General features: G+C 42.3%; 1 protein-coding gene across 1 annotated transcript in view; it reads left to right on the forward strand.

Annotated features, from left to right (window-relative positions):
* Positions 1-281: 281 nt before the first annotated feature.
* The window catches only part of LOC109936026 (myoferlin), a 194,232-nt gene continuing 179,163 nt past the window's right edge, over positions 282-15,350 (forward strand). Inside the window, exons 1-3 of the mRNA XM_048609170.1 lie at positions 282-695; positions 8,693-8,748; positions 9,107-9,198. Coding sequence (XP_048465127.1) covers positions 608-695; positions 8,693-8,748; positions 9,107-9,198 — 236 coding nt within the window. The 5' untranslated portion in view covers positions 282-607. The remainder of the gene's footprint in view (positions 696-8,692; positions 8,749-9,106; positions 9,199-15,350) is intronic.

Raw genomic sequence — 15,350 nt, forward strand, 5'->3', positions numbered from 1 at the left:
ATCAGCATTTTAGCATGCTGTGGCTTTGTGCAGAAAATGGGTTGATTTCTAACCTGATCAGAGTAGGGGGTCGTGATTAACTCCAGAAAGTAGCAAATATTGTGCCGTGGAGTTACTCAGATTTGAAGAAGCCAAATAAAAAGTCTGGTTGTAACCTGAACCCGAAATAACCCCCCACCTTGTTGACAGGGGGAGACAGGGATTGGTTTTACTGGCTGACCTTGTCAATAGTTATTGGAGCACATGATATGGGTTTACCATAAACAATCGCTATTCAGCTGTGACGCTTAAAACAGCTTCCCTGAGGCGTGTCTATGAATTTTCCACTATTTTTGGGAAGTTAGTTTTCACCCTCGCGTTACGTGGCAATGGTTTCTTTTCAAGTATGAGCTTTGCCGTCTCTTTGCCGGTGCTAGCCCTCTATTAGGTGACGCAGGTATTAGTTTACAGGTGTGGTAACCAATCCGCCTCAAATGCTGTATATCTAGCTAAGGAGGCTTTGGTAACCAGTTCCCCTTTCACTGCTGGCTAAGCTGACAGAATGTTAAAGATGTCAGCCTGAATGCTATTGCTGTAAACATCTGTCTCTGCTGCTGGGGATTTCGAGATGCTGCGAATTATAGTAGAATCCGCCAGTAATCTTCCTGACTCAAAATTTGGAACTCCCGACCCAATAGCGTCGGTCACTTTCAAAGGTGAGTGTGTGTGAAAATAGAATCGAACAATGCACCAAACGTGTATTTAAAAACCTGCAGCCTATGATAAAACAAGAACCCGCTGGAGTTGGAGCAGGGTTAAGACTGTGTAATTCTCCTTGTAAATTGCTGTTTAATAAGAATATTGTAAAGTAGCTACTTCATTGCTTAAGCTTGTGGATGCAGAGTGAAGTAATGTTTTCACCCCTCCACCCAAAACTGTTTTAACTTATTCAGAAAGGCATCGATCTTCTTGCTTCTCGCACCAGAACATATACAGAATAGTTTTAAACCACCACTGTCTCTTTTCCACACACCACCATCCCCTTCAAATCAAGTAGCAAACTCTGTTGAATTCATGTTCCTTTAAAGGTGTGGCCGTCTCCCTATTATTCATCGGAAAGTTTTTAAGCTTGGAAACTGCTGAAGTTCATTCCAGTGGAATGACTCACTTCTCTTTTGGGTTGTTTTGTAGTTAAAAATCCGACTTAACTTTAGAACAGAACTCCTAAGCCCTATGTTTTTCTTAACTTTTTTTAAGAAACGTCAGGAAAAAACTTTTTCCAGTTTTTTTTTTTACATTGTGGGTAGAGGACGAATTCGATCTCTACCTAAACGAATAGGGCTAATGTTGCCGACTAACACTTCTCGGTTGAACACAACAAACCAGAAGCGAAAGCTCCAGCACGGGTTCCTTTCTTTCCCACTTTTGTGTAATCCTGTCTAATTTTATTGTAGGCCTAGTTACTATTGTCAGACTCGCTTTGTCCTTGTTATGTAAACAAGCAGGAGTCCACCAACTCCAACACGCACAAGTTTATCCAGTGGAAAACTAGGATTGTATTTTTTTTAGGTGGAGGGACAGCTTTTGTTTTTGCCCCTATATCAGTGCAAACTTTTTACTTCTCGACTTGCTGAGTCGTGGAGACTAGCATCCTGGCTTATCACTGAGTCAAGTAATCTCCACCTGGCTGTGACAATTTAAGCACATTGCCTCAGGTCAAGGAACAGCAAATCCATAGGTTCCTGCCACTTTTGCCCACTTACTGCAGTTATATATGGTATAATGAAATTGGAACGTTATCTTATTTGACTGTGAAGCCCACTGCCCCTCTCCCTCCCTGTTCCTTTCAGTTTGCCATAGTCTGAAACAGTTAGGTGGTGGAGGGAGAAAAGAGACTGGCCCAAAAGGTAGTGGGCAAATGTGTAACTGTACTTTGTTAAAACTATTTTAATAGGAAGGGAAAAATCTATAAATGCTAATTATAGAACTTCCCAAGGGTTTTGTTTCAATCAGATGAAATGTGTCTGTAACCTTCTTTTGAGATTTTATTTCTTAAAAAGTTATCTCTTTGTATTTGAGAGATTAAGTTGACCTGTTTCAATAATTAATATTGGTTATCTTCTAAAATTTAAAATGCAATATTTTCACTAGTAACAAGTGCCTGTTTTCTTCTAGTGATCTTAAACATTTAATGATAACTTGTCTGAAAACTAAACACTGGTAGAATTGTTGAAAAGGTTCTTGTTAAATACAGGATCCCCAGTGAGGACATTTCCATTGAGACAATTAGCCCATCCATCATCTGGCCCAATCCTAATTTGGACCTAATTGCTCCAGTTGCAAATATCTGTCCTGTGCATCTGTGTGTGATGTACATTAGTTTGTAATTTCACCAGTTGTCAATGTCACAAATCACTTTGAGTCAGTGAGCACGCTTGACAAATCTACTGGGATACTTTTGAGAATTGAACTAATAGACTTGAAGGGGAGCCAGTGGGGGGGTGGTAATTTGGATTTTCAAGCTTTCAACAAAGCCTAAAATAAGATTGTGTAAAATTAGTCTCAGTATGGGGATAATGTATTGATTTGGGACCAAACTGGATAGCAGTCTGTAAAAGAGAGAATGAATAGATCTACTTCTGAATGGTAGGCAGTGACTAATGGGATAAGTGCTTGGACCCCAGAAATTCACAATATAAAGAAATTATTTAAATGTTATCTCCAGATTTGTGGGTGAGGAAGATGCAGGGATATTTTAATGTGATTTGGACAAGTTGAAGGAGTGGGCAAACGTTTGGCAGATAAACTGCAATGCAAAGTTATCTACTGAGAGCCATCTAATCTGTCTTCCTGTATTTACTTTCAAACAGTAATATGCAACAAGAATGGGTGTCCTTGTAACCAGTTACTGAGTGTAGGCATACATGTGCTAAAGAAGCTAAATGGTATGTTACCCTTGATTGGGAGAGAATTTGAGTGCAGGAGCAGAGATGTCTTGCTGCATTTATACAGTGCCTTGGTGAGACCACACCTGGAATACTGTGCAGTTTTGATGTCCTTTCTGAGGAAGGATGCTCCTGCTTTTTTAAAGTGTAGTGGAGGTTTAATATATTGATTCCTTGGATGGCAAAACTGACATTTGGAGAGAAGTTGAATTGGTTCCGAATGTATTCGGAAGAGGTAGGAGAATCTCCTAGAAGCCCCTAAATTTCTAACAGGACTGTATACAGGATAAATCCTGAAAGGGTGTTCCTGATGGTGGGTGAGTTCAGAATCAGGAGTCACAGACCAAGGATGTATGGTAAACCATTAAGCACTGAAATGAGGAAAAACTTCAACCAGTGTGCGCTGACCCTATGGCATTGACTACTTCAGTTGTTGCCCAAACATTGTATAACTTCAAGGAGTTGGATATAGCCCTTGGGGTTAAGGGATCAAAGTGTATGGGGGTGGGGGTGGCATAGAGAATCAGAACCTGCTATTGAGTTGGATAATTAACCATGATCGTAATGAATGGCAGAGCAAGCTTGATGTAGCCAAATGGCCTATTCCTGCACCTAATTTGTGTTTCAATCTTGAAGTTGAAGGCTTGTCATCTGCATACTTAAACATATTTGAAGTTGTTGACTTCAGTGCAACTCAACTGTTGGGCATATAAACAGGCAACTTGTGTGATCCTGACCAAGATTAATTTCCACTTTTTTCAGGTATTTGAAAATTAATATCTTTCCAACTAAGGAAATTTTAAATTTGCCATTTACAGGGCATTGCTGAATTTAATGTATACGTGAGCTTTGTTTAACCTGTGAGTAGAATGATATTTATTTCACTTCCAATGGTAACTCTGGTGCAGCCCCGCTTGGAGTATTGCGTACAGTTCTGGTCACCGCATTATAGAAAGGATGTGGAAGCATCGGAAAGGGTGCAGAGGAGATTTACCAGGATGTTGCCTGGTATGGAGGGAAGGTCTTATGAGGAAAGGCTGAGGGTCTTGAGGCTGTTTTCGTTAGAGAAGAAGGTTAAGAGGTGACTTGATAGAGACATACAAGATGATCAGAGGATTAGATAGAGTGGACAGTGGCAGCCTTTTTCCTCGGATGGTGATGGCTAGCACGAGGGGACATAGCTTTAAATTGAGGGGTGATAGATATAGGACAGATGTCAGAGGTAGTTTCTTTACTCGGAGTAGTAAGGGCGTGGAATGCCCTGCCTGCAAAAATAGTAGACTCGCCAACATTAAGGGCATGTAAATGGTCATTGGATAAACATATGGATGATAATGGAATAGTTTAGGTTGGATGGGCTTCAGATTGGTTTCACAGGTCGGCGCAACATCGAGGGCCGAAGGGCCTGTACTGCGCTGTTATGTTCTATGTTTGTTTTAAGTTAGTTGCTGTTAAGCAATCTGTTGTTGTTTACATCCTAATGTCCTAATCCAGCAGTGCTTCTTTTATATTTTCTAACCAACCTGTTCCAAGATATTATTACACGCCTTACGCGCAGGTGGAGTTTTGAACCTGGGTCTCCTGGCTCAGAAGTATGGACACTACCACTACACAAAAATCCTTAAACAATGCTTCAATTTTTATTGAATTATGATTAGGCAATGATGGATTTGAACCAAAGTCCTCAGAACATTGTGGCATCCTAGATTATTGTCTTGCAATAATACCACTAGGCCATTGCGTTGCCTAGCAGTACTTCTGTACGTCACAAGATCAAGTCCAAAACAGCTGAAATTAACAATTGACATGATCACTTATGATTCAAGTAAATCCGTGATTAAAGAATTTTTAATGGGATAAACATAAGCAGAAAGAAGACAAAGATCTGTTCTAACTTGGGTCAGATGATGATGCCTTCCAGTCTTTTTCCAGTTGGGTTTGAATTTTGCCTTTCAAGGAGCATGCTTTGCCAATTTTATCCTTCAAGGAGCCCTCCAAGCACAGTAGCTATGGTAAATCCTTGCAGATTTTAAGAACTTGCATGTGGAGATTTTTTAAACACAAACATGTAACAAGTATGTTATTAAATGAAGTTCCCCTTAAATTCCAAACTATTGCCCCACATGCACATCTCAGAACATGCTCTCCTGTAGTGTACTTAATATTGAATCTGGTCATCCATAGGTTTTACATCTGCTGACCAATCTTCCAAACCAATTACGTCTTGGCTTTAGTTCATGGTGCACTTGTGGTGTAGAGCGGAGGACTCTGTGGAACAGAAGGTGACAGAAAGCAGAGCACAAGACAATGGGATTAATAGTGGTGGTAACAGAGATTGAGATGTAAACTGGATGAACTGATAGGTGTGAAAAGAAGAGTGTCCACTCCACTGAGAGCAATGCCAACAATAGACAGACTAGGTACTAGGGAGAAGAATTTGGGGTGACAGTGGATGTTATGAACTTGCTGAACTGAATATTGAGTTCTGAAGATTGTAAAATGTCTAACTGAGAAATGAGACAAGTGTGGAGCTGGAGGAACACAGCAGGCCAGGTACCATTAGAGGAGCAGGAAAAGGAGGGTCCTGACACGAATCGTCAACTTTCCTGCTCCTCTGCTGCCTGGCCTGCTGTTTCTCCAGGTCTATATTGTGTTGTCACTGACTGCAACATCTGCAGTTCTTGCTCTGACTGGGAAATGAGCTGCTATTCCTTCAGCTTTTGATGGGCTTCACTGGAACACTGCAGTAGGATTGGGATGGGAATGTCAACGTGACAGCAAGATTCATTAGTGAAATGGCAAGCAACTAGAAGTTCAGCATCCTTGTTAGGATTCAAGGGAGCTGTTCCACAATGCAGTCATCCTTTCTGCATTTAGTGTCACCGATGTAGAGGATATTGCATTGAGTAGTGAATATCATGGAGCAGATTGAAAGAAATGCAAGTGAACTGCTTCATCTGGAAGGTATTTTTGCAGCTTTGGATAGTGAAAAGGCATGTTGCACCTCCTATGATTGCATGGGAAGGTGGGATGAAGAACTGTTAGTGATGGAGAAATGGATCAGGGTAAAGTGTCCAGAAGAATTGTGAATAAATGGGAAGAGACTGAAGGAGAGGGGTAAAACAGTCAACTTATGCCAAAATAAGTTCAGTGGGGCAGGCTGGGCCTACCAGGGCAGTGTTGGTATTTTTCTTTGAAAGTTTTGAAGGAGGCTGTGTGGGAAATGAGGATTTGAGGTGGGAAGCTGAAGAAGGGAGGCCACCAGAGGAAATGAGATCACTAACTGTCCTGGAAATAGCTTAATAATCAGTAGTGGGGTCATGGTTGACAGGGAGATAAGGAAGTAAGAGTTGGCAGCAGCCTCCAAGTCAGAACTAGATGTGCTAGACAACAGCACAAGTCTCTTGTCGGCAAGTTTGATAAAAGCTAGGGTTAGAAATGAGAATGGAATGCAGCAAGTTGAGGAAGATAAATTAGAATGGCCACTAATTTCTCTGTTCTCCTTACCCAATGTCACATCAACAGTTCTTGATGAAGAGATCAAGACTAGCTAAGAGGCTGCATGGGGAGAATTGGGTGAAAGGATCTGTGGAGCAAGGAGAGGACTCTTGCCAAAAGAAGAACGCATGGAGGCAAAGGTGATGGAAGAAAAGTTCACTGTCATCCCCAAAGTTCATTAGGGTGGGGTTGTAAAGGGATAAATCTAAGTTCTTTGCTGGGCATAGATAGCTCAGCAGAGAGGAACAGAAGAATTTGCAGTGAATATGATGAGGGGTTAGAAGAAGGGATGGAGTTGGGAGGAAGATTTCAGAGGGTGTTGGGTATCTAAGATTTTAAGTTGTATTCCATAACAGCTGAAAGGAAGTGGTAATTGTGGGGGTGTAGTGAAGGCATCGAATGACAGTGAAACTGAAGGAGGACCGCTTCAAGATGGCATTAGGCAGTGCTGATGGAGAGAAGTAAATGTGCATGTTAGTGTGTGGATCTCGGGATGTGGCAAGAACCACTGTCTGAGGAGCATTGGATGTCCTGGAGATGCCGGCAATCCTGAGGGAATTTCTTCCATGAAGGATGGAGCATCAGCCTTTATTAGTCAGTGCACTGACCATAAGAGTTGAGCGCTCATATTGCAGCTGCACAGGACATTGGCTAGGCCACTTCTATATACTGCAGTCAATTCTGGTCGCCCTTCTGTAGAAAAGATGTTGTGAAACTTGGAAGGGTTCAGAAAAGACTTACAAGGATGTTGCCAAGATTGGAAGGTTTAAGCTAAAAGGAGAGGCTGACTAGGCTGGGGCTATTTTCCTTTGAGCATCAGAGACTGAGGGATGATCTTATTAGAGGGGTGTGGATAGGGTAAATAGGCAAGGTCTTTCCCCTGGGTGAGCAAGTCCAAAACCAGAGGGTGTAGGTTTAAGGCAAGAAGGAAAAGGGGTTTTTTTTTAAAAAAAAGACCTAAGGGGCAGCACTTTCTCAAGGTGGTGTGTGAATGGAATGATCTGCTAGAGGAAGTGGTTGAGGCTAGTAGAATTAGAACATTTTTAAAAGGCCTCTAGATGGGTATATGAATAAGAAGGGTTTACAGGGATAAGAGCCAAATGCTGGCAAATGGGACTAGATTAACTTGGGATATCTCATCAGCATGGACAAGTTGGACCGAAGGGTCTGTTTCTGTGCTGTACCGTTCTATGACACACTCTAGTTGGAATTTGCATGGGGTAAGGCAGAGCTGGAGACAGCCACTGGGAAAGGAAATGTGGCTGTTAGGTGAGTTTTGGCAAATATTTAATCAAGCACGAGGAGGGAAATAGAAAACAGTGAAGGTGAACAAGCCAAAAGATTAAAATGAAGTCCCACTGGAGATGAGCAGAACTTCAAGGTAGGTATACCCAGAAAAGATTGTCTACAAACTGCTGGGAACAAGAGAGAATATTACCTAAATGAAAGAATCAAAATAGGAAATTCATGGTGCATCAAAATATGAATGTCTGCAGGGAAGTTAATAGATTTTTCCAGAGGCAAATGTTTGCCTTTATCTTGTTTTTTTTGCTTAAGTCATCATGTGATTTGCTGAGGTGTGTTTTTTTTGTGGTCATTCCCCTAGTAAATCAACTGGCCTACTCGGTTTCCTGTGGTAATGTAACTGTTGTTCCTCCTAATGACAAGTCAATGTGTTAGCATATCTAGCCTGCTGGTGGAACAAGTGAGATATGAACCATATGAGTTTTCACTGACTTTTTTTTTCAATGAATAGTGTACCTGGCTGGTGAGGTATCAATGTTCATGCAGAAAACTAATTAAACCAAAGGAAGCATTGTATTTGAATGCATAACATGTGTCTAAACTACATTTAAATCTAGTACAGTTCCTGATTGGTCATAAAATATTTTACTTTTCTCCCCTATCCAGCACATTCTGTGTGATTTGTAGAACATAGGAACTCTACCAAGTGGGATCCTGGCCAAAGTAATTAGACCAGCTAAAAATGAATGGAATCACTTGCATAGGAGCAAGTGAACAATCATGACTTGTATTGTTGCTTGCTTATACTGGAATATGAAGTAAATATTCTAACTAGTACACCAATTGACTTCAATGTATTAACCAAGTGTTAATGATCTGTTTACCTTTACATTTATGGAAAGGGAAATGAGAATAAATCTTATTTTTAAAAAAAAAGGCAACGCTTTTAAAATTTGGAACTCAACATGCCATGCTTTACATTTAAATGACGTGCAAATGTGACACATTTTCAACTTCTCTTTTAGGTGAGAAGAAAAAAACCAAGTCAATTGACAATGAATTGAACCCTGTGTGGAATGAGGTAAGAAGAGTGCTTAGACTAAATGAACCTTTAAAAGTAAAATTGCAAGGTGATGTGAAGGATCACACCTACTGGTTTGCAAAACTACATGTCTACATGACTGCATTTTTATGTAATAATTCTCCATTGTTCTGAATATAATTAGCAGAAATCCCCTGAAATAAGCTTTTATGGAAAAACTCTCTACCTGAAGACATTTAACTAGTACTTCATCTAGAGTTGAGTAGATCACAAACACTAATGTTTCAAATATCAGTTACTCAGCCATTGTTAATTTGGTGATTTATTCTAAATTGCTTAAGAGATGTTACTTGGAACTAACAATCAGTGACCATTTGTCTTTGTTTTCTACCTGCAGAAAATAGAATTTGACTTGAAGGGACAGACTCTAAATGCTTCTTCATCAATTCTTGTTGTGGTTAAGGACTATGAGACAATCGGAAAAGACAAGTATGTATTTTCAGTCAATTTCATGTATTTACTTCCAACTTCTAGTAACTTTGTGTTCTAGTCTGACTTGTATCAGTATAAATGCAGATGTGGTTAAAATGTTTTCTTGACTCTGTTGAGTGGCATGCTTGATAAAAGTTTTATCATGCAGGAACACTGCATACCTCTTATAGATACCAAGTGCAACTCTTTTAAAAAATCTTTCTCAGGAATTGGAAAGAATTGCACAACAAGATTTCACATTCTGAAGACTTTGCTCTGTGACTAACTAAAATCAACAGGGACTATCCACTATACCAGTATGGTTTGATCTGGGGAGGTGTTGTAAAATATTGTACAAATCTTGGTGTTGATGAATATCACCTTTTTTAATTTAAGCACAGTAAAATTCCAAGTATGTACAAGTCAAGAGTTCACTTTTTTAAGTTGAAGTGCTACTGGACCTGAAATATTAACTTTGCTTTCACTCCAAGAATCTACCAGACCTGAGTTTTTTCCAGCAATTTTGGATTGTTTTACTCTGAGATGGCTTCTAGACAGAATCATTTCGGTAGTTTTGTGATCTTCCATTGCTTTGACCTTTGTATTACTTTGAAGTAGATTCTTAGTTAAATACACTTCAGCCTAAATTACTTAATAGGCAGCTAATGGAATAAAACAGTACAGTATTTGCCATTGATGCACTAATATGACTAAAATATTTTAATGCCAGGTTTCCAGTGGATATGCAGCCTTCATGATTCTGGCTTCTACAGGTTTACTGGCAGCTCCCTGCACACAGTGGCAAATCTTCAGTATTATGTACATCACTCTACTCTGTTCTGAGAACCCTAGAGCTGACCTTGAGCCACAAGGCTCACCCTGTCAACTACTTGGCTCTTTAATCCCCTAGTCTTTTTTTTGTTTGAACAGAGAATTCATTCTCACCAACATCCTGCTTGGTGACTAACAAAACATTCTCTTGAAAATAATACTGTAAATGAATTTCCATGTCACTTCATTTGCTGTTTATGCAGAATCATTGCATTCACCTAGTGATTCAATTGCAAAATGTACTATAGTGCAAAAGCTGATGTTATTGAAAGTTAGGATATTTAGATTCTTTTCTTCAAGTATCCTGTGACTATTAAAGTGCTGATGTTCTATTGGCATTGAACTTGAATTGGGCCATAATCAATGACACACTTGTTTTTGTGCTGGTAGTGACAGAAGTGACCTAGAACCATAGGTGACAGGCCAAACGCTCCTCTTCTAGGCTATCTTGTCTATGCTGACCCAAAGACACCCAGGTATCCTTTCTAATCCAATCTTTCTGCACACTGCTTATAGCCATCCAGCTGACAGTGCTTAAGGTGCAGATTCAGGTATGTTTAAAAGACCCTTAGGGTTTCTGCCTCCACCGTCAATTCAGGCAGTGTATTTTGGACGCTAGCATCCCCTGCGTCATAAAACTTTCCTCACTTTAACGCTTCTGCAACTTTGCCCAAAGCTATGACCCCTGGTTTTTGAACTGTCTGCAAAACGAAACGGTCCCTCCTGTCTGCACTATCTGTACCCCCTCAATCGTGTCATCCCTCTTCCTTCTCTGTTGCAAGGAAAACAACCCTAACTGCTTCAATTCTCCAGTCTCTGTTCCCCATGAATGGCTAAAATAAAGTCCAGACTTGGACATGTGGCTTTTCTGTAAGGTTTGCTGTTGAAATCTCTGTCCCTGACGACCACCACCACAACACCACCCCCTCTCCAAAACCCCACACTGAAATCAATTAGAAATCAACTTGTTGACAAGTCCTGCTGCCTTTTGTAAAAACAAGCAAAAGTGGCACCTTGTTGAAGTAATGTGTAACTGTTATAAACAGTGCATATAGCTGATCAGAAAAAGCTCTCTGTAGTCAAACGATGGAGGTGCTGGTGTTGGACTGGGGTGGACAAGGTCCGAAATCACATGACACCAGGTTATAGTCCAAGTTTATTTGAAAACAGAAGCTTTCAGAGCATAGCCCCTCATCTTATCTTTTTGACTCTTAAAGTTTGCTATTTTGCCTTTTTCTAATTCTATGTAAGCAGCATATTTTAAAAACTGCAGCACAGCTGTTGCTTTTAACTTCCTGGTTGTCTGTCTGAGAGTTGATATGATTAGCTGCTTATCCCGGTGGCTGACATCATGGTTGCTGGATACCTGGATGTCTTGTTGGGGATAGTAGGAACTGCAGATGCTGGAGAATCCGAGACAACAGGTGCAGGGCTGGATGAACACAGCAGGCCAAGCAGCATCATAGGAGCAGAGAGGCTGACGTTTCGGGCCTAGACCCTTCATCAGAAAAGGGGGAGGGGAAGGGGGTTTTGAAATAAATAGGGAGAGAGTGGGAGGTGGATAGAAGAGGGATAGAGGAGAGGATAGGTGGAGAAGAAACAAACAGGTCGACGAGGCGGGGATGGGGCCAGGAAAGGTGAGTGTAAGTAGGGAGTTAGGAAGGGGATAGGTCAGTCCAGGGAGGACGGACAGGTCAAGGGGGCGGGATGAGGTTGGTCGGTAGGAGATGGAGGTGCGGCTTGAGGTGGGAGGAGGGGATAGGTGGGAGGAAGAACAGGTTAGGGAGGCAGGGACGAGCTGGACTGGTTTTGGGATGCGGTGGGGGGAGGGGAGATTTTGAAACTTGTGAAATCCACATTGATACCATTGGGCTGCAGGGTTCCCAAGCAGAATATGAGTTGCTGTTCCTGCAACCTTCGGGTGGCATCGCCATGTCTTGTTGACTTGGTCTAAATTCAAGTTGTCAGGAAAGGGCTCTTGTGGTGTAATGCTATTGTCTCTAGTTATGAGCCAGAGGACCTAGTTCAAGTTCCATTTGCTCTGGCCACGTGTCATTTAACACATTTGAGCCACTTTGATTTCTAATTGGTAGTCCATTGTGGGCATTTATGTTTATAGTATTTTAAAATTTTTCAAAGGTGAAATCCATGTAATGAAGGTTGGGAGTTGCCTTCAAGCTCAATGGTGAGCATAGCTGCTGACTGCATAATTCAAAAGAATGTTTCTAAATTAGCATTACTTCACTAGCTAAGACAGCCATCCACTACTCTGTTTTTATTTTGGTTGTAATCTTCAGTGCCTGGAATTGAGACAGAACTGACATTGCAAAAAAAAAACAAGCATGTAGACCAAGTTGTTGACTGACCTACTTCAAAAGTAGGAAGGAGTGCCAAAAGGGGGACACTGATCTTTTAATGATTACATTGATATTCACTAAAGGGAGGGATATGAAGGATGTTGAAGTTAGGGGATGGTGTGAAAGCACTTTTGGGCAGGTCAGCATAATGAACGAGGAAGTATTGTCTCAATCTAATCACATGGATCCCCAGATCAGGTGGGATCTATCACAGGATACTGTGGCAGGCAAGGAAGAAAATAGCTGGGACCTTAACAGTGTCTCTGCATTCTCTTTGGCCTCAGCTGAAGTTCTGCAGAATGGCCAGTGTTGCTTTGTTTCGTTTCGTTTCGTTTCCTTTCCTTTCCTGAACACAGATAATCCAGGTAATTACAGGTCGGTGAGTCTGAAGTCAATGGTGGGGAAGCTTTTGACAAAGATACTGGGAGGATTTATATGTATTTTGAAGTGAATGGAACTGCTAGTGATGGACAGCATGGGTTTATGCAGGCAAGGTCATGCTTCACCAGTTTGGTTGAGTTTTTTTTTGAGATCTCAAGAATGGTTTGAGAAGGACTGTGCATATTTTCTCCATGGACTTTGACAAGGTACATCATGGTAGGTTGGCCCAAAAGTTAGTCTCATGGGATCTGCAGTGAGTGGGGTAGATGGATGCAAAACTGGCTTGGCCATAGCACAGTAGTGATGGAAGGGTGCTTGTCAACATGAAGATCAGTAGCTAGCAGTGTTGTGTGGGGATCAGTGCTGGGACCTGTTTATATTACAAACAAGAAAACAAATGATTCTGAGGAAAATGTAGGTGGTCTGATAAGTTTGCAGATGACACTGAAATTGGCAGAATAGCAGATTTGGGCAGAGAAATGGGAGGTGGAGTTTAATTTGGACAAATGTGAGGTGATATGTTTTGGAAGCTCAAATTTGGGTGCAAATTATGCAATAAATGGCAGAACCCTTAGCATTGACATACAGGAATCTGGGTGTACAGGTCCACAATCCCTGAAAATAGCAACACAGCCAGTGAAGGCAAGCATGCTGTATACCTTAATCGGCCAGGGCATCAAATGTAGAAGTTGGGAAGTACAGCTGTAATGAACTTTAGTTAGGCCTCATTTGAGAGATTGCAAGCAGTTCTGGTTGCCATATTACCAGAATGATGTGGATGCTTTGCAGAGTGGGCAGCGAAGGCTTACCAAGATGTTGCCTGGTCTGGGAGTTTTGGGTAAGGATTAAAATTGGACAAATGCAGATTCTTTTCACTGAAAACATGAGGCCAAGGGGTGACCTGATAAAGATCTACAAAAATTCAGACAGGGTGGTTAATTGGAGGCTTTTTCACCAGATGGAAAGGTCACCTATAAAGGGCACAGCTTCATGGTTGGGGGGGGGAGCTCACTGCCAAAGTAGGTGGTAGAAGCCAGCACATTAGCAATGTTTAAGGTGTATCTTGATTGACACATGAACAGGAGGTGAAGAGGGATAGAAACTACGTACGGGCAATAAGTAGAGGGTCTAAATAAGGATTAGGAATTGGCCCTGGCTTGGTGGCCATAGGGCCTGTACCTGTGCTGTCTAGTTCTTTGCATTGTGATTTTCCAGACTTGTTTGTATGCAAACTTAATGTATTCAGTTTGATAGCTAAGACATGTCTTTCCAAGCTTAATGTTTTCTCAGTCACACCCATGACTACATCAATGCTCGGATCACTTCCTGTTCCTTTCACATCCTCTTTTGCCATTCTCACCACTATTTCCCCTGCTTTGTCCCTAGTTCCCTCACCAACTGTCAAGATTCCAATTCTCTCATGCTGTACCAATCTCAATAATACTGCTGTCCGTTTAACACCTCCCTTTTCACTGCCAGCTCAAACAAAAGATCAGAAGCTCTCCAAGCCTGTTCCACTATTCAATTAGATCATGGCTGATCATCTACTCCCAAGACAACAAGGTGCAGGGCTGGATGAACACAGCAGGCCAAGCAGCATCATAGGAGCAGAGAGGCTGACGTTTCGGGCCTCGACCCTTCATCAGAAAAGGGGGAGGGGAAGGGGAAGGGGGTTCTGAAATAAATAGGGAGAGAGTGGGAGGTGGATAAGAAGGATAGAGGAGAGGAAACAAACAGGTCGAAGAGGCGGGGATGGAGCCAGTAAAGGTGAGTGTAGGTGGGGAGTTAGGAAGGGGATAGGTCAGTCCAGGGAGGACGGACAGGTCAAGGGGGCGGGATGAGGTTGGTCGGTAGGAGAGAGGTGCGGCTTGAGGAGGGGATAGGTGGGAGGAAGAACAGGTTAGGGAGGCAGGGATGAGCTGGACTGGTTTTGGGCTGCGGTAGGGGGAGGGGAGATTTTGAAGCTTGTGAAATCCACATTGATACCATTGGGCTGCAGGGTTCCCAAGCGGAATGAGTTGCTGTTCCTGCAACCTTCGGGTGGCATCGTTGTGGCACTGCAGGAGGCCCAGGATGGACATGTCTGAGGAATGGGAGGGGGAGTTGAAATGGTTCATGACTGGGAGGTGCAGTTGTTTATTGCGAATAGAGCGTAGGTGTTCTGCAAAGCTGTCCCCGAGATCCACTTGGTTTCCCCGATGTAGAGGAAGCCACACCGGATGCAGTATACCACATTGGCAGATGTGCAGGTGAACATCTGCTTGATGTGGAAAGTCGTCTTGGGGCCTGGGATGGGTGTGAGAGAGGAGGTATGGGGGCAGGTGTAGCACTTCCTGCGGTTGCAGGGAAAAGTGCCGGGTGTGGTGGAGCTGGAGGGGAGTGTGGAGCGGACAAGGGAGTCACGGAGAGTGTGGTCCCTCCGGAAAGCAGATAAGGGTGGGGAGGGAAAGATGTCTTTGGTGGTGGGGTCGGATTGCAGATGGTGGAAGTGTCGGAGGATGATGCGTTGGATCCGGAGGTTGGTGGGGTGGTACGTGAGGACAAGGGGGGATTCTCTTTTTGGTTCTTATTGCGTGGACGGGGTGTGAGGGATGAGGTGCG

Source organism: Rhincodon typus, chromosome 20, assembly GCF_021869965.1.
Source record: "Rhincodon typus isolate 14 chromosome 20, sRhiTyp1.1, whole genome shotgun sequence".
Taxonomy (NCBI): Eukaryota; Metazoa; Chordata; class Chondrichthyes; order Orectolobiformes; family Rhincodontidae; genus Rhincodon; species Rhincodon typus.